The sequence below is a fragment of the Chenopodium quinoa genome, unplaced genomic scaffold (genome assembly GCF_001683475.1).
Source record: "Chenopodium quinoa cultivar QQ74 unplaced genomic scaffold, ASM168347v1, whole genome shotgun sequence".
NCBI classification, from domain to species: Eukaryota; Viridiplantae; Streptophyta; class Magnoliopsida; order Caryophyllales; family Amaranthaceae; genus Chenopodium; species Chenopodium quinoa.
In genome coordinates, this window is record NW_018744878.1 from 1,851,043 (window position 1) to 1,875,484 (window position 24,442).

The 24,442-nt window shown below is 35.7% G+C and overlaps 2 protein-coding genes across 2 annotated transcripts; one reads left to right on the forward strand and one right to left on the reverse strand.

Annotated features, from left to right (window-relative positions):
* The first annotated feature begins 1,665 nt into the window (after positions 1–1,665).
* LOC110705452 (forkhead box protein P1-like) lies at positions 1,666–3,761 on the forward strand. Its single transcript, XM_021883331.1, has 2 exons — positions 1,666–1,874; positions 2,141–3,761. The coding sequence occupies exons 1-2, from the start codon at positions 1,827–1,829 to the stop codon at positions 2,828–2,830; spliced, it is 738 nt and encodes a 245-aa protein (XP_021739023.1). The 5' UTR covers positions 1,666–1,826; the 3' UTR covers positions 2,831–3,761.
* A 6,785-nt stretch (positions 3,762–10,546) lies between these two features.
* On the reverse strand, positions 10,547–24,187 carry LOC110705455 (calcineurin B-like protein 10). Its single transcript, XM_021883336.1, has 9 exons — positions 23,786–24,187; positions 23,510–23,693; positions 23,333–23,415; positions 18,345–18,404; positions 17,475–17,583; positions 17,325–17,377; positions 17,171–17,251; positions 16,864–16,976; positions 10,547–11,030 (listed from the first exon to the last, which is right to left on the reverse strand). The coding sequence occupies exons 1-9, from the start codon at positions 23,810–23,812 to the stop codon at positions 10,976–10,978; spliced, it is 765 nt and encodes a 254-aa protein (XP_021739028.1). The 5' UTR covers positions 23,813–24,187; the 3' UTR covers positions 10,547–10,975.
* Positions 24,188–24,442: the final 255 nt, after the last annotated feature.

The window sequence follows — 24,442 nt, forward strand, 5'->3', positions numbered from 1 at the left end:
GGGTATAAGTGTCATTTCACCATAAGAATTGAAGAGCTTATTTAGTGGAATAAGCTTTTTAAATAAGCTTCCCATCAAACACCTTGAATTAGCTTATTTAATACTCCGTAGTCAATAAGTTAATGTTGGTCAAATAAACTAGTTACCAAACACAGCCAATGAAATTTTTCTAAAAGAGCTTTTTGAGCACTCTTTTAATAACCTATTTATCAAACACCTAAATTAGCTTTTTTAATTGGGTAAAATAAGCTAAAAGGTCTTTACTAAACAACGCCAAACTTCAAAACAAAATTCTAAATAGAGGTGAACTAAAGTGAATTGAACTGAATCGAATTTAATTGACCTGACAAACTTCAAAACAACGGATTAATGTAAGTAGTAAATTAGACTACACAATTGATTTTGTGGGTTATAAAAAGCTAATAGTAAATTTTATACTTTATACAATTTATTTTAAATCAGAATTATTAGTGATATTCTAAGATGATTTTATAGTATATGTAATTGTGAGGTGTAATACTACAATCTGTAAATAACTTCACATGTGTAATGTTAGTTTCTAATAGAGCATATATAAGAACATTCTCCATATATATAGCTGATTTTAGTAGGTCTGCAACTTCTCCTGTGAGTTGTGAGTTTGTGACAATTGGTGTTGTTATGGCAAGGATATTATAGGGCGAGTCACTCTTTTAATCTTGATAATTTGTCTTCCCTTGACTATTTTTTTGCTTTATTTAATGATATTCTTTTTGTTTCATACCAAGACTCCCATATTATCAAACTAAAGAGGTGATTATGGTCCATTACGTTTAAGTCATTTTCTCACTTATTTTTACATATAGTGAGTTTTTTCCCTAGTCTATTAATAGAAATTACATTGAAAAGAGTGTGACATGTTTAACAAAATACAATTTGATCAACCAAATTAACATTCACATCTGATAGAAGTTGTAATACATAAAAATTACACCTTTAGGGTTTTAGATGGGATTAGGGGAAGATGCATATTCTACAAACAAAGCTCATTTTCTCACATAATACAAAGCAAGTTGCCACATCCTCAATTCATTCTAAGAAAATAGACTTGTAATAATTTATGTTGACATTAAAAGCTATTCCAATAGAACTCAAGTCATTCTAATCTCACAGTAAATTATTGTAAGTCCGTCTCATACAAGATGCTACCTGCGTTTATCAACATCTATCAAACTAATCAAAGTAGCATTTACAATCACATAAAAATGAATTATATTCCACAAAATCCAAGTCACTTCTTATAATACAATAGTCGGTCCAATCTTAAGATACATTATTTGAATTTAGCAATTCAAAAGTCATCCCGACCTCACAATAAATTATTGTAAGTCCGTCTCATAAAAGACGCATAAATCGCAAATTGCTTATAGTCCTTAAAGCGAAAACTTAAGAGAATAGAAAAATGAATATGAATCCCCAAAAATCCCATAAGCAATAAAGTAAAAACATGGGATGAGATAGAGCATAATTAGTTTTAGTACAAAAGCTGTAGCAAATAGGAAAGTCGCATTTGTGTATTTGCATGCTTTTGGCTTTTGGTGTCTTTGTCCAACCATATGTCCCATGAATCCCTAAAAGCAATCTACCCAAATATACCAAAAGCAATTAAAGCACATAAATAGTGACTTCTTCTCTATTCCATATAAGGAGACAAATCACCCCACATTATATCTTCATTCTATTCTATACTCTTAAACCACTTACAAAAAAAAGAGTTTTTCTCTCTATTTTTCTGCTTCTAACTTCCTTCTAATCTAGGCTAATTCTAATCAATTGGGGGGAAAAAAATGGAGCAATGCAGCCCTTTTGGGTGGGTTTACTATAATGAAGAAGAGGTAAAAAAAAAATTCCCATCTTTTTTTACTTGATTTTCTTGTCAAATCAGCTAATTATGTGCATATTAGACTGAATCCCATCATTTTTTTACTAGTTTTACTTGTCTAATCAGTTAATTAAGTACTTTTTTTAGTAACAATTGATTTGTTCTGTTGCTTGCTCGTCTATAAATGTTGTTCTTACCTTTACAACAATTAGAGACAGAGGGAGTAGTATAACGCATAACTTAACACAGTTTTTTGACTTGAACTTTTATTTCTTGCAGGGAATGATGGGTGAGATGAGACAGTACATATTGCAATCAAGAATGGAGTTAGAGGCAACAGTAATAGCTGCTCAGGAAGAAATTATGAAAAAAGAGGAGGAATTAATTCAGATGAAAGATATCTTAATGATGACAATTAAGGAAAGAGATGAAGCTCAATCTAAATCCCGGGAACTAATGCTGGAAAAGCTGCTGCTCCAACAGCAATTACAGCAGCAGCGACAGCGACAGCCACAGCAGGACAGCCTGCAGCAACAGCAGCAGCAGCAGCAGAAGTCTGCAGCAGCAGCTTCATTGTCTAATACTAACACAACAACTAACTGTTTTTCCACATCGTCTTCTGAGTGTGAGGAGAGCAGCATAATCTCTTCTCCACAAGGAGGTGCTAACTCCCCAGCTACCATACAACAACCAGCATTGCCACCACAAATAGCAGCAACATTGGCGAGCAATCGCCGCCCCTTACCAGAGAAAGGGAAGCTATTAAAGGCGGTAATGGAAGCCGGACCACTTCTACAAACACTCCTATTAGCCGGTCCGCTTCCACAATGGCAACATCCACCTCCTAGACTTGACTCCATTGAAATTCCACCAGTAACCATTACTACTTCTAATTCCCCCAGGAAAAGGGGGTTAGATAATTTTGATTGCTCAATGATTAATTCACCTAAGTACCAAAGGGTTGTTTAATTTTTAGTATTGACTTTACTAGTATTAGTAGTTAGACTAATACAATATAGTGAGTTTGTCAAAGTTTGATGTTAGTTTTTAGTAACCAAAAAAAATCCATCCTTTTTTTAATTTTTAACACTAATGAACATGTAAAGAAAGATTAGTGTTGAAATTGGATGGTAATTACCTTACCATCCTATCATTTAGTTGGGTTGGTTTAAGGGCTTAAAATATAGTTTGTCTTAGGAAAAATTAGGAAAAACATGTCTTAACTTCTCCCTTGAAAGGGAAAGAAAGGGAGAGAAAGAAAAATGATACAAAATATCATCAAAGTCTAACAACCACCTATTATTGTTGTGTGGTGGTAGTGACTTTTACTCTTTTTTTTTTTTTTTTTTTTTTTTTTTTTTTTTTTTTTTTAATTTTTTCTTAATTTTTTTCCTAATTATGGTAATGTAATGTAATGTAATGTAATTTGCTTGATAATCCCATTCAAAGGAGATTTGGGAGGGGCCCATCTTGGATTTATGAACAAGATTTGGCTTTTGGCTTTTTTTTTTCCTCTCTAATTTTCATTAATTAGTGTGTATTGTTTTTATGTATATGTCATTATGTTAAACACATAGTGATGTATATGATGATTTGGGGGTTGTAATGAAAAGAATCATCCAAAAAAAAAAAAGATTTTTATCTGATTATATACTAAGGTTGTTGCTTTATATTTTGGCTATTTGGTCTTTGCTTTTTTGTGCAATGAAATGATGCTTTTTTAAAGTTAAAACTCATAATAATGATTCTCTTTGTAAAAAACTGAGACTGATGACCAACATCAATGATGAATATGCCTTCCAACATCTTGGTGATCCCCTTTAGCTAGCCATGAAGCATAACTAACATTATGCTTCATGGTTGAGTGTCTGCCATGGAAGCTGCATCTAATTAGACCCGATTGCTCGGCCGCCCGCCCAGCCTTCTTATTATGGATGTAAGGGAATAACAAGCATGCTAAACATACCAATGATTTTACATGTTTACTCATGTCAAGTGTGCAAAATGCTAGATTCTCTTGTCTGGCTTAATAAATATGGGAGAATAATCTTAGTTTTTATGTCTTTTAAACTACAATTTGTATGTTACTATTTCAATTATATTGTCTCCCTTGTTTTTAAGAGCTTGGATTAATTATCATCTTCCCTTACAAGTTACAATTTGTCAACTCATGCACCCATCAAAATGTTTTTAACCTAACTTATAAATTACGTATCAAAGTGTTATCATAATATTTTTAAAATAAGGTTTTCTAAAAATAAAAATAAATAAATAAAACTAAGGGAGGCTAGAGAACAACATTTTTTGCTACCACTAGTTTACTAAATGTTGAATTAACAAATTGTAACTCTTGTTAGAAAATGATGATGGGAAATTCATATCAAATAGCTTGAGTCTTCAATGACTCTTGATATCATTGAGAAATGTTCATTGATGAGTATTTACTAAACATGGCCTTGAATTCTCCATATTTTTTCTTTTTTTTTTTTCCAAAAATACTTATCCCATTGCCCCTCTCTTTTCTCCTCCCTTCCCCTTCCAACTCCTTAACCCCACCTATTTTGGCTTTTCCTCACCATCCAACATCCACCACCTCACACTTGGTGCCATTGAGTGTTGCCACCATCACCAAATACATAATTCCTCATTCGACCACCACATAGTTTTAGTAACCTAAAATCGGAGGGCTAGATGAAACTACCTTGCATTTAGGTGTACACCAATTTCGTGCGCCCTCTAATTATTAATAGTTGTCCTATTTTATGAGTATTGGTGTCTATGTGTGCAATTTCACTAGAAAAACAGACATGATAACGAAAAAAGAGCTACAATAGAAAGTGACAAATGTGTCGTTCAAATTAAGTTCCATTCAAAACAAAATGAAATTGAGTATAATGTTCAACTTGTAGCATCACTAGTCACTACCACAAAAGTATAAGTTTTGTATATAATTAAATAAATTGACTCAACTTCACTCAATATTGTATAGTATCTTGGTAGATATGGATGCGTATAAATGTGGCCCTATAATCAACCACTAAAAATCTAGTAGCTTAGTGATCACCAAAAGCAAAGAAAAAAAAAAAAAAAAAAAGGTTGTCAATGTCATACTCACACACAAACCCCACGGAGGGAAATTTTTTCTAAATTAAACCAAACGTGTAATGGGGTAAATTGGCGCCAAATTCTCTAAATTCTTTATACTACCTCCGTAAACGGTTATCTGCAACATTTACCAAAAGTAGGTGCTTCATATTATGTGCAACAAATTGATTTTTTTCCATTTTAAGTAAAATTTTAACATGTGATATTACGAAAATGCCCTTTTAAAAATCTGATTATAACTTAACCTACCTTCCTAATCTTATTACTTATCCCTATAAACAATCAATCTACCCTAATGATTCCCACCAAAAACCCCTCACTGACCTCATTTTCCATCACATTCACTTCATCTCCTCAACCACCCTCTTCAATGAACCTTCAACAACCTCCATTAATGACGCCCTTTAGCTTTTGGAAAATGTTCTGGAAGCCTTCACTTTGCATCTGGTGTCGTTTCGTTCATGCGAACCTCATTCTCTCTCTTATCCTGATTCCCTCTTTCTCTCTCTTGTTAGAAACCCTAAAATTCCCAGATCTCTGTGCTCTTCTACATCTTTCTGTCAAAACCCTGAAATCATGAGTTCCCCAAACGAGAAAAAACAAGATCTTGGTGTTGTTGCGACCTACAAATGTCAGCGACAAACTGGGAAGATGAGGCTAATTGGTACGCGTATGGCTACGTACCTGGATATGAAGCGTAAGAATGGTGGGGGTTCAAAGCTTACCCCATACGAGTCTGATGATGAACGTGCTGAGTCCCCTGCTTTAGATCTAGGCAAAAAGGGTCAGGTTTCGAGCAAAGAGGCGCCTGATCTTGATGTTGTGAAGGGCGATGGTTCTGAAACCCCTTCTGCAACCCTGTCGCCGGAGAAAACCACATCAAAGGTGGTTGTTGTGGGTAGATCTACCCAGATCTTGTCTGGCAGAAAAAGGGAGCGTGCTGAGTCCCCTGACGATGGTGCTGTTGATATGGGTGGGGTTAGCAACCCTTCCACCTAAGTCTGTTCCTAATTCATCAGCGTAACAATGTTCTAACCCTTCAACCTATGTTTTTATGTGTTCATCATACTTAATTTCAATCTGTGATTTGTGTTGTGGGTATGATTACAAGGCTGTGCTGGTTGATTATTGTTGTATGGGAATTATTAGTAGTTATTGTTGTTTGCTGTTGCTAATTTATTGTTGTTACTCCTGCTGTTGATGGCTTACTCTTGCTCTGGATGGCTTGTTTCATGCTTTTTTATTTTGAAATTGGGAGCTTCAATCATATGGTTTGTGTGATCTTGCCAATGAGTATAATTTAGTTGTGTGTCTGTCAAATTGTGTGTCCCCTGGTTTGTGTGTACACTGGTTTGTGTTATGATGGGCATGGTATTGTTGCTATGTGGGTGATGCTTCTTCTGTTGGTGGTGTTGTTTCATTCATGCACTTCAGTATCTCCCTCTTTGAGTCCCCCTGTGACCTATTTGTGCCCAAATGTAGTAGGAGTCCCAAACTATTGTTTGTGTGGTTGAGAGATCCAAATGATGAAGGGACTCAGTTGATGCATAAAATTCATAAGTTGGTCTTGCTCCAACAACTTCCATTGTAAGTTGTTGTTGAGGTAACCATTTATGCAATTTCTGTGAAATATCATAACCCTCTGATGGACTCAGTTGTGTGTCTGTGCATCACAGTTCATGTCATTTACTTACCACTACATAGAAATGATTTAAACAAGACATAAATGAAGTTATAAAATTTATCAAAAGCTTTTACATCTTTTAAGGATAGTAGTCTTGACTGCCTTACATTCACAATAAACATGGTTTTGATAACAAAATACACCTAACCATAGAGTCCCATACAAAAATCAAAATAAACTACCTTGCATTCAATGGTTATGTGTGGCAGTCTGACTTGGTCCTTGCTAGTTTGATTCACTTCTGTTTAATCTGCATCCACCTGCATGCCTTCATCTTCCTGATTCACTTCACCTGTTGGAATGATAATGGTGTTGAGGTATTCAACAGTTTGTTGAACCAAACCCCTGTCCACTTGTAGCACTTCAGGTAGCATGCCCAGTCTTTCTAGTCTTTTCTTCCCTTTGTGTGGTGGGCTGAAGTTATTCCCCCCTTGGTCCTTCAGTATCTCTTCCATACAGCATTGTAAAGTTATCCAACAACGTTTGTTCAACACTGGGTTGAACAACTCATAAGACTCTGTTACCTTCTCTATGAGTTCCTTTAGATTTCTAGGAAATGATTGGTATTATATTGATTGTATCACATTAAACAACCCTAAATCTAAGACATTTAAATCTGGGGATTGAGCTGGTTGATAAATGAACTGTATGTTGAAACCATTTGAGTGACATGCTTCATGAAATTCTTCATCCCTAGGAATTTGGTGTGGTCTGGCATTATCCCACTGAATCCATACATCCTTAGATACATGGCCTGGCCATTTACTTTTAATGGCTTTTGTAGCTTTTGTAGATACTCATCTACAATTTCCCTTTTCTTGGAAACTGTGAGCTGTTTTCTGCTTGTTGCTTGTTGGTTGCTGGATTGCTTCATCATCTGGACTAGTGTTGTCCTGGTACTGAGCCCCTTCCATGCTGCTTGTCTGACTATGTTCCATGCTGCTTTCATCATTGAGCATTTGGTCAATGCTGAAAAATTCATCAAATGAATTTTCTGCCATGTTGCCTTTGCTAATTTGTCTGAGTCCCCAGATTGCAGGACTGCTTATGAAGTGGGCCAATTTTGAAGAGCTGTGCTGAGTTGCTGCTAATCCACTGCTAATGACGTAGGAGTAATTAGGTTTAGGTAGAAAATTAAGCTCTAACTTTTGTGAACATTGAATGCTGTAATTTGGAACAACATTTGGAATGTTTAATTAAGCTCTAACTTTTGTGAACATTGAATGCTGTAATTTGGAACAACATTTGGAATGTTTGTTTGAATGCTTGTTCTAAATAACAATGTCTGGCAGGTGGTTTATATACCCCCTTTTATTTGCCAGCAAATTTAAGTAAGAGGGAAAAATTTGGGTGGAATTTGAAATTTTTAAAAGGAGGCCCAAAATTTTGGTGGGAAAATTTTGACCCCAAAATTTGGCAGACTCTCTCTCCTCCTTTTAAAAAACCGGGACCCCTTTTGTATTGATTAATCACTTTGTACTTTAAGCAATTACCCACTTTAAACAACCCAATACAAATTTTGCCTAGGCCTCCGTGAACGGTACCATTGTTGCAGATAACCGTTTACGGAGGTAGTATTATGAAAAATTAAAAAATGACGTATGATGTAAAATAAATAATAATAATAATAATGTTTTTATAAAAAAAATAATAATAATGATTATGAATGGAAAATCTTTTAATAGTTGAGTTGCTTTCGTTGAACGGTGTGGCACATATGTTGCGGTGCACATGCAAAAGAGAAAATAAAAAAACAGTTCCACCTAAAACTTCAAAAAAATGACCCACAAAAACAAAGTGCAGGATTTTTTGACTCCTTTGGCTAGGACTAAGCTAAAATAGGGCCTACATACAAGTGAACTAAAACTATGACTAGTTTAGCTAAGGAGAGTGATTATGAAAGCTACCGATTTTAACTAGTACTAGTCTTGTTCTCATCTTAGGACAATATCTTTGTAAAAATATTTCATAACCCACTTAAGGTTTATTTTCTTAATGATGTCTTGTGCTTTAATGATGATTGTTTCTTCTTATTATTCTTGAGTACTATTCTCTCATTTGCTTGCAAAGTTACAATAATTAGTGATTTGAGAGTAGTTTTCAAGACGCAGTGTTTTTTTTAAACAGATGGTAAAAAATGTAAAGTGGATATCAAGATATAGTAAAAACTCAAAAGTCAAGACCACAAATTATGTAAGTTAAACTTTTACCTTAAGTATTTGTATTGGCTAATCCAGTTCAGTTTTGCTTCTCAAACTCATTAGGACTTGAAGGGGAAAGATAAGAGAATCCTCACCCCCGAAAAGCCCTTAGGGAATTTGATCTCATGAACTTTAAGTCATGAGATCAAACACTTTACCACTAGGTCAAGCCTTGCTTGGTCCCACGATTCAGTATAGTTAGGCGGTTTTGTTGGAATACAAACTAATTACGTATGGGAATTGCCAAATTCATAATACAAAAGTTGGAGTTTCGTTACTTTTAATAAGCATGTTTGATAGGCATTTATAAAATATAAAGGATCCATAATGTATAGTTGCTAGAAATCCTTTGCAATAAAGAAGTAAATTTAAGCATTAGTTTTTTCCTTTTTGACAGCAGAAGCCTAATTACTATCATTATTAACTGAGATGGGAGGACAAGTTTTCATCTTTTCAGGAAAACATAGCCTCTAAATATCTGAACCTTGTAGCTTAACTACAGTTTAAGGAGAAAAGGATAATCTTTGCATGTTTTAAGGGTTTGATCCTTGAAAGGTAAAGGCAACTTAGACAAATAAATTATTAATCCTTTATGCAGTTTAGTCAACTTTAGAGGCATATTATAGCATAATAAGGTGATTAATCTGCTAGCATAGACGCATAGTAAGAGCACTTACCTGCAAAAGCTCATGTTGAAAGCTGTATCAAAGCAGATAAGAGCATCTATCTGTTAGTATGATTCTTCACCATTCCGATGTACCGATGACAAGAAAAGTTTCACACAATCTGTTAGATTAGCATTCAGTCTAAGAAAATATTGAAGCATTATAGATTTATAGTTGTTCTATAAAAGCTTGTATAAAAGTGAGGAAGATAACAGTGAGCTTCAAGCTATTCTCACTCGTGAAAGTTGAGGTTACAGTATCAAACATTTTAAAGGAAACACCTCGGGATTATTATTCGAGAGAAGCAGAAGTTTCCACAGTTCTATAAGGACTAAGAATCTGGAGAAGTTGCTCAGTGAATATAAAAGCTGATAAAGTTGCAGATGACTTCACTAAGCACGAAGAATCACTGGATAGCAGATTTACAAAATTACAGGGAAGAACAAAGAGCACAGAAACAGAAGAGCTAAAGGTTTTACTTCTTTCACTGGAAGTAAAATCTACGAAGATTACTTCATCATATCTCAGTACTCTTGAGGAAATTAAGGATTTCAAAAGTAAACCTTACACTTAATCTGTCTCCTTCAGTCCTCTGCTGCTAAAAAAATGTTGTTACCTAAGAAGTTTATTCTGGATTTCATACCTTACCAAAACACACACACAACACATCCAGAAAAACTAAAGGGAGCCCCTCACATAAAAAATTTCGATATCTTTATTACATTAATTTCCCTCAAGAATAATTACAATTAATCACAATAAAGGGCACATGATATGAGTATTGAAGATGTCTGAAAAATTGTGACGAAGTGCTTATTACATATTGGAAAATTTTGAATTGCCAGATATTTTAGGCAATCTGTATAAAGAGAAACAGGGCACTTTGCACTAACACGGCCTTCACAATATTACAGAATTTACAGGTTCAAGATTGCTACCGACTGCACTAACGGGTTTATGTTATACAATTAAAAATGAGCCGATGAAAATGAAGATATATGCAAAATTGTAAGGGCAGTTCCCGTGTCGATGGAATCCATCATGTATTTTTCTTCATAGATTCTATTGTAAGATTTGTAACTCAACACACTGCCTTAGAAGTGAGAATGATAGGTGATGGAAATTTACAAAGCAAATATATATATGGAGGTGGACAAACATTACATTTGACAATGACATGAGGCTTTCTTTCCAAAATCATACTTGTATATAGTTTATCATTACCTCCATATAACTACTGGCTACTGGCCTACCAACGGGCTGTAAAAGTCCCACAATTTCCAAATCAATTAGAGCAGGAATCTTTGCCATTGTGACTACCAGAATCATACTTGCATCAGATAAGTAGCCAACTGCTGAATACCGGGAACTTTCCAACCTCAGGCAACACTTTAAATGCCTAGTTTTCTTGGGGCTCTTTTTTCTATCTTTTCCAAAACTACCCATGAGGAAGCATCACTCATTCTTCAACTTCAGTGTTGAAAATAAAACTTGGAAAACATGTGGTTACATCCCTAAAAAAAAAATCACAAATATTAAATTAATATCAAGTGCATATTGAGAAACCTTAATAGCAACTCCTCCCACCCCCCCCCCCCCTAAAAAAAAAAAATAAAAAAAAAAAAAATCCTAAGGTAACTTTGATATAATCACAACGTTATTACTGCTAAAGAGCATTCAAAAACCTTGTTATACAATAGATGAGAGACCAAAAAAAAAACTAATTTCTAAAAACATTAAAGACACATCATTTTTGGTTATTATTACACGGATCAATAGAAGTGGTCATCACAAAATCATATTTGGGTCCCTTAGACCCTTATAATGAATTAGTCATTATACCCTGTATCTCAGCCTCAGAATGTTGATAATGACCATCAAATTCAGAAGGATCTAATATTCTACATGAAAAACATTGACATTGTCTATTAGAGTTTGGTTTTGTTAATTATGTTAATACTGTATATTTGGAAAGTTTATCTTCTTTAGGAGTTTTAGGCAAGTTAGGTATTCTATTGTATTGAGTATATATTTGTGATTAATGGAATACAAAGGTTAAGCCGTTTTCTCCACAATATTCTTGAGTTTAATATGGTATCAGAGCCTCTCTAATTTCTAGAGATTTAATTCGATCTTGGTTAGTTCTTGGTTTGTTCTTGATTTAATTCCGCAAATTAATTGTTTGATTGTGAGATTTAGGCTTCAATTTTTATAATTCCCACAATTTTATTTGCTTAAAATTAGGGCTCACAAACCCTAATACTTTTGTTCTTTTTTTTGGAGTACGCATCTTTGGGTGTGTACTGTTTTGTGGTGCTCTGAGTAGGGTGCTGCTGTGGTGTTGTGGTTCGTGCGGGTGTACGTGCTACATTGGGTTGGTGTGTGCTGCCCTAGGTAGTGCACTGTGTTAGTGTGTGGTGTTGGTAGTATGTTGTGCGCAGGCAGTGTGCGAGTGTTGCTGCTTGTGTGTGCGCGTCAGTGGTGCTCGTCTGCTGTGGTGTGGTGTCCGTTGCTGGCAGCGTGTTGTTGTTACGTGTGTGTGGGGTGCTCAAGTGGGTGCTGCTGTGTGTGCGTGCTACATTGGTTTGTTAGCATTTGAGGTTTGCAATTTCCCCCTCAACAGTTCGTGTTTGTTAGTTTTGAGGTTTGCACTTTGTTTCCTTAAAGGCAGACCAAGTTAGTGGTGTTTTTTTTTTTTTTTTTTTTTTTTTTTTTTTTTTTTTTTTTTTTTTTTTTTTTTTTTTTTTTTGTCTCCATCGCTTGTTCCTTCACTCATTGATTTTTTTTGGTTCAAGGTTGGCTAATTATTCACTTTTCCTATTAAAGTGGATTGTGGTATTGTGTTGGTGCAAAAGTTTGGTATTTGTGCTTTTATATTTTGCCATATTCTTTTTCTTGGTTTGTGCACTTGTGGTGGTATTTCTGCACTTGGGTGGCCTTTGTGTTGCACAGAGTATTATTGTTGAGCTAGTTTGGTGGGCTCGTATCTTAGTTTATTGTTGAACTAGATTGGTGTTCTCTTTCAATGGGGGCTCAATCTAACCGTGCAATTGAGCATATTACTGCAGCAGATCGTAGGAGTGTTCCTACTATCACCGATGAACAATGGAAAGATCTTCTAGCAGTCGTTCAGCACTCGAGTTCTTCGTCTGTTCACACATATAATTCAGTTGATTGGCTCATTGATACTGGAGCTTCAAATCATATGTCTGGTAATATTGATTTATTTACCAATTTATTTGATATTCCATCTCCTGTTAGTTTGCCTAATGGGAAGAGCACTAGTGCTACTAAAGAAGGGAGAGTTATTCTGTCTGATAATTTAACTCTTGATAATATTCTTTATGTTCCTGCTCTTAAATGCAACTTGTTGTCTGTGTCTCGGTTGTCAGAAAAACAATCCTATTTTATTATGTTCACTGACAAGCTATGCATTCAGGACCACAGTTTGAGGAACCTGATTGGAGCGGGGGAGCAGTGTGATGGGGTCTATATTTTCCATCCGGTTCGTGCTTGGAATTCTCAGGCAAACAAAGTGGTAATTTCAGATGCAAGTTTGTTATGGCACAAACGTCTTGGTCATCCATCGATGCAAGTGGTTAGTTCTCTTCCGGGAGTTTCTCGTAGTACTCATGGCCATAGTAGTTCTGCTAGTTGTTCGCTTGATTGTGACATTTGTTTTATGGGGAAGCAACCCCGCAACTCTTTTCCTTTAAGTACGAATCGAGCATCTGGTATATTTGATTTGATTCATTGTGATATTTGGGGTCCGAATAAGATTTTGTCTAGTTGTGATGCTCGGTATTTTCTTACCATTGTTGATGATTTTTCGCGTTCTACTTGGGTGTTCTTAATGGTTGGTAGATATGAAGCTGCTCAGTTGGTTCGTGAGTTTTGCGCTATGGCTAAGACTCAATTTGGCCGTAAGGTCAAGGTGGTTCGTAGTGATAATGGTTAGGAGTTTCTCAGTTTGAGTTCTTTCTTTGCTAAGAAAGGTATTTTGCATCAAACGTTGTGTGTTGACATGGCTCAACAGAATGGTAGAGTTGAGCGTAAACATCGTCACATTTTAAATGTGGCACGAGCTCTTCGATTGCAGTCAAAGTTGCCCAAGTATTTTTGGGGTGAGTGTGTTATGACTGCTGTGCATCTCATTAATCGCACACCGACTCCGATCTTGAAAGGTAAAATTCCTCATGAGTATTTATTTGGTCAGTCACCTTCTTATGATAGTTTGCGAGTTTTTGGTTGTCTTGCTTACGCTACGAATCGTCCCCGGATTAAAGATAAGTTTGATTCTCGTTCCAGAAAATGTATTTTTGTTGGTTATCATCACGGTAAGAAGGGTTGGCATCTTTATGATTTAGAGACGAATGAATTTTTGTAAGTCGAGATGTTCATTTTTTTAGGATAATTCCGTATCTCGAATCACTTCCGGATGAGCAGAGACTTTTGTGGGAACGATACTTTGCAAATCTCCCGATGTGGGATGATGATGATGCATTTTTGGGGACACATATTGGTGTACAAGGGGAAGGAGCCGCGGCCGAAATAGTGCACCCCGCAACCGGGCCGCGGCCGCGACCAGGCTGCGGAGCGATCTATCTGCCACCAGCTCCTCCCACGCAACAGATATGGCAGCAGGGCAGCCAGCACCCACTGGCTAGGCGCACGCTCAGCAGCAGCGAGGCATTGGCCAGCCCGCTGGAATCTGCTTGGGCCCGCTGGTTTGTCCACGGGTGCTGGCAGTAGCAGCCAGCAGCGACACTGTGCTCGGCCACCTGTCCAGCCACCTGCCCCGCCGCCGCAGGTGGCTGCCTCGCCGAAAATTGTGACTACCTCGCCAGAGCAAAATCCGGTGAGCTCCGATGAGATTGGTAATCAAGGTTTTAGCTCGGGGGTAGTTCTTGAGCGAGAATTGGATGGTGAAAATATTTTTATTAACCCGGAATATTTGAGGGGGAGTTCGTCGAATAATTTGGGTCGTGGTCATCGTGAAAAAGGTCTTCCTTCGTGGCATCGAAATTATGTTACTCACACTATCATTACTGAAAATATAAAACCATCTACATCAACTGTCGTCCCTCCTCAATCACATTCCTCAGGTAAACCTTTCCCTATAGTTTGTCATGTTGAATATAATTGTTTTTCTAACAGACACGTGTTTTCTAGCGACGATCACTAAGGGAAAGGAACCGTCTTCATTCAAAGAGGCGGTTAAAGACATCGGTTGGCGTAAGGCTATGCAAGATGTGATTGATGCTCCAGAACGCAATGGCACATGGACCGTTGTGGATCTTCCTCTAGGCAAGAGGGCTATTGGTAGTGGTTGGGTGCATAAAATCAAGTACACAGACAAATCGAAGGTCGAACGTCTCAAGGCTCGTTTGGTTGTTCATGGCAACCGACAGGTTGAAGGTGTTGATTATAATGATACGTTTTCTCCTGTTGCAAAGATGGGTACGGTACGTATTTTGTTAGCTATTGCCGTATCTTTGAATTGGAAGTTACATCAGATGGATGTTCATAATGCTTTTCTTCATGGTGATTTGGATGAAGAATTGTATATGCAATTTCCTCCAGGGTACGGTACTCCGACACCTGGCAAAGTTTGCAGGTTGCGGAAGTCTTTATATGGCTTGAAACAAGCCCCGAGACAGTGGTTCTCAAAGTTGTCTAGTGCTCTGCGAGCTTTTGGGTTTAAAAACTCATATGTTGATTACTCCCTATTCAGTTATGTACAAGGCAATGTCTCTTTGCATGTTCTTGTATATGTCGATGACTTGATTATTGCAGGCTCATCTCATGATGCTATTGTTAGGTTCAAAGCCTATTTGTGCAAATGCTTCTATATGAAGGATTTGGGTTTGCTTAAGTATTTCTTAGGCATTGAGGTTGCTCGGAGTCTGGAGGGCATCTTTCTTTCTCAACGAAAGTATGCTCGAGGCAGGAATGTTGGGTTGTAAACCCATTGATACTCCGATGACCCATTGATACTCCGATGGAGCAAAATCATCGTCTTACACATGCTTCAGGTGAGCCGTTTGCTCAACCGGAACAGTATTGTCGTTTGGTTGGCTGTTTGGTATATTTGTCGGTCACTCGACCGGAGTTGAGTTATTCAGTGCATGTTTTGGCATAATTTTTTAGCGTTTCACATTGAGATGCGACCATTCGTGTCTTGCGCTACCTTACGGGTAGTCCGGGACAAGGTATTTTGTTGCGAACTACGACGGATTTACGCTTGACGGCGTTTTGTGATAGTGATTGGGCGGCGTGTCCGTTGACTCGGCATTCTTTGTCAGTTTATTTTGTTTTCTTAGGTCGTTCTCCTGTTTCTTGGAAGACTAAGAAACAGCCTACCGTAGCCACATTTTCGTCTGAAGCCGAATACAGGTCTATGGCTCTTGCTTCTTGTGAGTTGAAATGGTTGAAAATGTTATTATTTGTTCTTGGTGTTAAGCATTCAAAGCCTATGCAGTTGTTTTGTGATAATCAACCGGCTTTGCATATAACTAAGAATCCGGTGTTTCATGAACGTACGAAACATATAGAGGTAGATTGTCATTTTGTTCGTGATGAGTTGATCAACGGTAATATTTCTACCTCATATGTTTCGGCAGGTCATTAGTTGCAGATATTCTCACCAAGGCTCTTGGACGACAACAGTTTGGTTTTCTTTTACGCAAGTTGGGCATTCGTGATCTACATGCTCCAACTTGAGGGGGAGTATTAGAGTTTGGTTTTGTTAATTATGTTAATATTGTATATTTGGAAAGTTTATCTTGTTTAGGAGTTTTAGGCAAGTTAGGTATTCTATTGTTTGAGTATATATTTGTGATTAATGGAATAGAAAGGCTAAGCCGTTTTCTCCACAATATTCTTGAGTTTAATATTGTCTAAACAGTAAAATCATTTAATAGTAACATTACATTGAGAATAAATTAGTCAATTATTAGATTTAAAATGAAGCCAACAGTTATCATATGTGATGTTATCTTCAGACGATAAACTCAAAGAAAATGACAGATCTTTAATATAATAAATTAGTCATTTGTATCACAACCTCAAAATGTTGAAAATATCGACCATCAAATTGAATAGGATCTAATATTCTACATGGTAAACATTATCCCCAGAGTAAATCCATTTGATAATAGCATCACACCAAGAATTAAGTAGTCAACTTTTATATTAAAATTGGAGTCATTAGTTATCATAGGTGATGTTATCTTCACATTCTTCACGATGATAAACCCATAAACAATTATAGGTTCTTGATGAAAAACAACTAGTCCAAAAGAATGGAAGATAGTTCTAGAAAGAGGTAAGAGTAAAGTGGCATACGTGAGATGAGGAAGAGTCATGTTCCTCAAGAGGCTAGGATTACGAAGAGCATAAGTCTTCCACTCATCCTTGCAAATTTTACCATCTCTGTCTTCATCAGCCTCAGCAAAAGTCTGAATAACAATAATTTTTTTAAGAATAATCAGAGTTTGGTCAATAATAGGTAGCTAAAAAAGAAGATACATAAAATTCCAGGATGCTCCAAAGTAGATTAAGAGTGTCAAAGCTCAAAACTCAGATACATTAAGATACATGAGTCAAAGAAACAAAAGAAAGCACATTAAAATCTACTTCTAAACAGATTTACCTTGTCAATGATAGACTCTAAAAGATCATCTGATAAATCCAATCCTGATTCAGATAAAATGGCTATCACCATTTGCTTAACCTGAAAGCAAACATGTCTAAGAATTTGGAATTGGAATTGTTATATGCGAGCATAAATACAGAATAACACTTACTTCCTCGCGTTCAATGAACCCAGTTTGTCCCAGGTCATACAGTCTAAATGCAACTGAAATACATGTACAGATATTAGACAAGGAGATGAGATGAAAAATATATACATCTTATCTCAGAAGCTGAAACAGGAGGATGGGCCAGAAACTTACAGCTAATTTTATCTTCAATAGGTGCATGGGGATGAAATACATTCAATGAGTGAATAAATTCCTCAAAGTCAATGACACCATTTCTCTTTTCATCAAAGAGGTCAAAAACCTGCAAAACCAATGAGTTGATTGATCAGAGCTTGAGTCCTTTGTGCAACTATGCATGACTTCTGCAGATCAGATTGCACCAAAAGGGCCACACCTCCCCTCCCCATTAGCCTTTAATAATATTGTAAGTTATTCTGGTTTAGTCCTTTTTCAGTCCAATCATAGAGTTGAGAGATATCTTTATAATGAAATATCTTGATTTAGCTGGAATTTCTAAAAGGTGGGAAAGCCTGCGACCTAATTTCAAATCAACTACTATTATATTTTAAAAGATGAGAAGAAGTTTCAGACAACAATGTCACATAGTCACATACAACAAAACTTTGCTAAATTGACTGGTAAAGTCTGTAGGGAGCCATACCCGGGACACAAAATCAAACCCACGTGCATCTATTGGACTTTGCAACTCCTCCTAAGCCAAAGTCAATAACAATCACAGATCCCAAAGTAATGAAAACCATTACAGTACTAGGCAGCATTGTACATCAAGAAAAACAAGCAACCACACACCCTCTCTTTAAGTGATTACTCAGTAGTCAGTACTCAAAGAAGCAATTCCTTAGCCAGAGAACTATGTTGAATGTAACATGATAAAAATCAGAGCTTAGCATTGCTTACCGATGCTAACATGTTACACTCATAATTCAAGGCATTCCATTAGAAGCTCATGGCCCTTTTGCCAAGGCATAACTAAACATATATTGCAGTCAATAAGAAGCAAAATCCTATTATGAATGTGTACATGAGAGAAAAATACATTACCCGGTCCACAAAAAGATTTTTGCCAATTTGGCTTCTGAAAAGTGATAGTTGAAGTTCCTCCTGCATATCAATTGATAAACCAGTTAGAACCAATCAGGAGTATGGCAGAAAAGATAACATTAAGCTTATGTACTGTCTGCAAACAAATATGAAACGGAAGTCAGATATAACTTATAAAACATTTACGAAACACAATGCTTCAATTAAAGCCACCAAAGTAACCATTTTGTCACAGCAAGGAAAAGAACCTCGATAAAAGGAAAGAGAAACTTTACAAACTGTGAGACAGATCTATCCAAAGCAAAGTCAAGAGAAATAATATTGATAAAATATTGATAAACTTTACAAACTTAATTACATCTGCCTTGCTCTCATTCAAAGAAGGAAAACAGCCACAAGCTCGCAACTCTTAAGACATTAAGGCAATGGCATAAAGTTGTTTCCCAAATGTACTGCTGAGCTCTATCCAACTGCCTTTGAAACTATTCTGTCTGAAACAAACTCAAAAGAAAAGTAAAACAAAGTTTTGTCTCTAGATAACTCATCTAGTACTATGCTATTATAGTTGTTGGCACTTATAATGCCATGAAATGTAAAGGAGGGAAAGATTTGGTACAGGCTCACAGCCTATGAATGAGTAGCCTGATCTTTTGCCAAACCATTAAAAAGGTTTGGGTTTCTAACCAATTGGATGATCTTACTAGGACAGCAGACAGCTTCCCAATTTGTTACAACTTATGGGTATTTGTTTTAAAAATAGAAAAATGGAAGGCCCCAATCAAGCCTCTTTTGTTATAAACACATCATTGTTTACAGCTTATAATTAATTGCTGACAATATGATGTTTTGAGAAGACAGAAAAAAGGGACCGAAACAGCAGATTTATACTCCCTACCATTAGCCAGCTTGTATACTCATACTCAAGTTACAAATTCTATATTTTTTATTTTATTTTTTTACATCTCAAATGCTTAAAGAGAAAGTAACTACTCTTCTCTAGAATCTGATTCATGCAAGAGAATTTAAAAAAAGATTCATAATATTGATTTTCAGATACTGCTGAATGCTTCATAGCACAATCCAAGTTCGGATTTTAGAGGGCTCACACCTAAAGTGAGATGAAGGTCAGTGAACCAGTTCAAATCTGAACATACAGCAGACCATTTATTTTGGATGATATAACACACCCTAAAGCCATGCCTGGAATGAGAAATATTAACAAGGGTGATAAGGTCTAAAACAAAGAGGTGATGGTACTTGAAGGAAATAGTACCCATTGCAGAACTAATCCTCATCTAGTGGTAGCTACTTCCCAAAGCAAGGAACGGGTCATTCAAGGGTAACTTTCATATTCTCTCCCTCCTCTTTGAGCACTCAATAGTCAATACTACGGTATTAACAATCACCACTACTTCCACTCACTATAACCTCTTTATTTAACTTCTATAAACCACTTAATTGAATTCCATCATTCCAAAGTTTCAACTTTTCAAGTAAATTCTTACAGGAGAAGTGTAATTGGTAATATAACTACTTAGATCCAAAATGCTTCTAGATATAGCGATCAACTTAATTGAATCTATGTAAACTATGAATCTATAAAAGGTATTGAATACAGTTGGGTATCCATCATCAATAAGAGAGATAATCAAGTTTGGCTGGTTACCTCCGCCCAAAAGGCAAGCAACCCACCCTTCCCTTCTTCCCTCCACACACTCACACACAAAGAGAACCTAGCTCAATAGACTAACAGAGTATTCAGGACTATTATACTTTACCCATACTTCAATATCACAATTGATGCTAAATATTTATTAGTATAGACAACTAGAGGCAAAATGGTGAGGAGAGAGATAGAAACACTGACCTAGATGCTTCCTATGCACCCCACTAGATAGGATGATTGTGAAAAAGAGAAAGGAGAAAGCACCTTTGGATCATCTTTATTGTACATAGACCAAGCTTTGCAACTTCCACACCCTCCACAGCCCAGACACTTATTTACTGATTGTCTCTGCTGTACTCAATCCCTCCAAACCTCCATCAATTTTCTCATATCCAATAGACCCATATCTTCCACCTCTTTATCCAACTACTTAGCATTTTAACCAACCAACCCCCCCCCCTTCCCCGGCTAACAGATGGCTCAAATTGATTATCAAATGCTATGACCTATTAAAATATTGAGTGTGTGTACACACATACAAAGCTGAACTTATATGAGTTATATCCAATGCAATCTAGAAACCCATATATATGAAAAGCAAGCAATTTGTAGTAAATGAAGGGAGTGAATATGACCACGTAATTTGGCAAAGAAATTGAGGGCTCTATTCTTTTGCAAGGAAGTTTTCCATCTGGCATGGACTGTTACCTTGTTGGATGCATCAGGTATGGAGTTCTTAGCCAGCGTGGTAGCGAGTCTTTTGGTCAGCTTGAGCCACTTTGATGGCAACAGAAATTAATTGTTCCCAATATTTAGGCAAATAAATTACAAACAGCTGCCTAGTCTCGAGCAACATCTTGTTACGAGTATGTTTTCTTACATATACTATTGTTTACATCTAGGACTTTCCTTAAACTGGTCGTTGTACCTTTTTAAAAAAAAAAAAATATGGTGGGATATAACATATAACTAATATTTTTTGGACCTGTGGATGGATGCCAACTTTTTAAGTTGGTTTATATTTTGAGAGGAGGTACCCAAGGCTTGGATCGAATCCCATTTAGTCATTTACATCACTTCTTTTGTGGCAATCTTTACACCCAAAAAATTGCCTTGGACATGACATAGGTGGTAAAATCTTTATCCAAAACATTTTATGGCATTAGAGCCACCACATAGTACCTGTAAACCTTTATCAAGGATTATTGTTGGCCTTGAGAGTAGCATAATCATCTCCTATGATAATATACTTATTAGTCAAGCTGGCATCCCTATCCTAAACATATAACAGAATCCAATCTTTCATGAACATAATAGATATAGAGGTTAACTACCATTTTGTGCAGGATGAAATTCAAACTAGCAACAACACTCCTAGATGTATCTAAGCAGCCAACGAACATCTTTACCTAAGCAATGGGATAATGACAGTTTAAATATTTTCTTGTATTCGTTTAGTATTTTCCTCAAATTGTTTTTAGGTGTGAGTACACCCTTTAGGAAACTATTCTACTAAAACAACAGGCAGATTCTTTTCCTGAACATTTTACTCCCTCCGTTCTTTTTTTCTCTTTTTTTTTTTTTATTTACTTTCCGTTCATATATGTTCTTTTTTTTTTAATCATCTTCCTACTTTTGCTTTATTCCATTTATAATAAAAACAAAAAAAAAATCACACTTTTGTCCCTCCTAAGTCCCTACCCTACTACATAGGGGTGAGCAAAAATTCAAGGTGCCCTGAATAAGAACCGAAACCTGTTAAGACTTAGGAACCACATGTTCTGGTTCCGGGTAATAAAACTGTTGCAACAGATTCTTAATTTTTTAGAACCGGAACCTACCCTATAACCTAATAAAAGTAATTACTTGAGCCCAAATCATACATCAACTTAAGCCTAATTTTAACTAAATATAAATAAAAATAATTGTTATAACTATATGTATTAAATTTTGTAAACTATTTTTGGTTTGTTGTATTATTTGCAAATTGTAAGAATTGTAAATTTCTGACCCTCCAATTTTCTTAAGAAAATTTGCAAAAAAAGTACGAAATAGAAAATTCGTAGGTTCCGGCTCCGGCTCCAATCTTTCAGGTTCAACAAGTTCCTATTCCAGTTTTGATTCTCATTTTGAAGAGTTTGTTGCAACAAGTTTTGATTCCAGGAAGTTTAATAGAATATCCTGTTATGTTCATTCCTACTACCACATAGTCCACATCATACTACGAGCCTGTTCACTTCAGCTTAATTTCGTTTCAGTTCAATTCAGCTCCTAATTTCCTTCTCTCATAAAATATTCATTTAAACTCACTTCACTTCAGTATTTCAGTTGAGCTCCAATCACTTCAGTTCATCTAAGGCCCTACATAAGTCGTAATAATAACAATGTCTCATGCACAATTTTCTCTTTTCTACCCAAAAAGTCAAAAAAAGGATTCACTTTCCACGATGCTTCTCCACAACTTATTTTAGGTCTAATTAATTTAGATAAAATAAGATATAACATTTTCTAATAAGCTAAAATAGTACTTCCTCAGTTTAGTTTTTTTTTAGTTGACACTTTAAATTGATTAATATCTCTAATTATTAACATTGTAAAATTATAGAAAGTGGATATTAATAAAATATAATTAAAATGATTCAAACAAGATCCCACATGAATATGTTTTATAGTATCTATAAACCACAAAAGCTAATATAAGGGCTAACAGATAAGATAAAGGTTAATAAGTTCTAATAAGGTTTACTAACACTTCTTATAAGGTTCAATATGGTTTAATAAGATAAGATAGTATACTTAAGATATGATAAGATAGTACAAAATAAGAATAAATAAGTTCGGATACAATATTGCAAGGGCTAAGTTCAAATAAGATAAGTTCATGACTAATACGAAGTATGATAAGATGATACTTTGGATAATATAGTATTTCAAGCACAATTCACATCCTACATTTAGGCCCTGTTCTTTTAAGCTTCTAGGCACGCTAAGCCAGCAGAGTAAGTGTTGAGCAGACCCTTAGTGCAGTCTAACTTCAAAAGGTCACAAATGCCCAAATTGCAAAATTATACAAACCAAACTACTTTTTCAGCTGAAGTCAAACATGTCAGCCACTCAGCCACCTGATTACATGTGAGCCACTTGTACAATGAAATGCACATGAACAATCCAAAGCAATTTTCCAGATCCAAAAGAAACACGCAAGAACAACAAACGCCAGATATGTTGACAATAAATATATTTAATTAATATCATTTACGGTACTAAATTGAGTAATAAATTAATAAATAGTGTTTCCATAGTGTAATTAAGAATAAAATACCTTATGAATTAAGCCATCATCAATGATTGTACTACTCAATTTTTTGAATAACTCGAATAATGCCTCAATTTCATTCACCGTAACTGCATTTAAGTGATTTAAACTCAAAATCAAATTCGAAAACTAGGTCAATCAAAAATTAAATTAACGAAAATTCATAGAATTCCGAAAACATACAAAGAGATTCACGAGCAAGGCGAGCAAAATCGGTGTGATTTTGCTTAAATTTCTTCTTCTTTTGATTATCCAAATCATCCAATTCGAAGCAATGAGAAACAGCGAAAGCAAGCGTCTCAATGATTGCGATAATTGGCAGTAAAACAGCGCATAATCTCTCTCCAATTGTCAACGAGCTTGAATACTGCAAAGAAACCGCAACAAAACTTATTAGCTGTATTTTCCAGATTTTTCCAGAATAATAACAATAATTGAAGGTAGAAAACAGCAATTTACTGATGAATTATTGTTGGAAAGAGGCATTGTAAAATGGAGAAATTCATGAGATTTGAAGAGAGAGAATATTTAGGAAGAAGATTTTCTTCTTGTTTGATGTTTTGATGAGATTTTCTCTCTCCTATACATTAATGTAGTTTGTTGTTTGTTGAAGAAGAGGGAGGGAAGAAAGAAGAAACGTTAAAACTTCAAATGATGATTATTACATTGACTAAATAAAATAGTCTAATTTTGGATAAGCAGAACTGCGGAAGTGTGGTGACGGGCGAGAAGGGGCGCAACGGCTAAGGGGAACTTTGAAGGAGCACTTAATAAAGTAATCCATCAAAGGTTCGTTTGGCATCACTATAGTTTTTAGTTTTTTAGTTTTTTGTTTTTCAAAATTATATAATATATGTCATATAATGAATAAAAATTTAGTCAAACTTATCAAAATCATGATAATTTTGAAAACTAATAACAGAAAAATAAAAACACATTTTTCTTGTTTCCTGTTTTTGGTTTTTAAAAAAAAACTGAAAACTGAAAACAAAAAAACAATGCCAAACAAACCCGAAATATGTTGTTAAAATGTTAATTTTTTTGAGTTTTTCTAAGTTATACCCCAAACTTCTTCAGTTTTTCTAAGTATGAGTTGGCTAGTAAATTGTTGTGTTT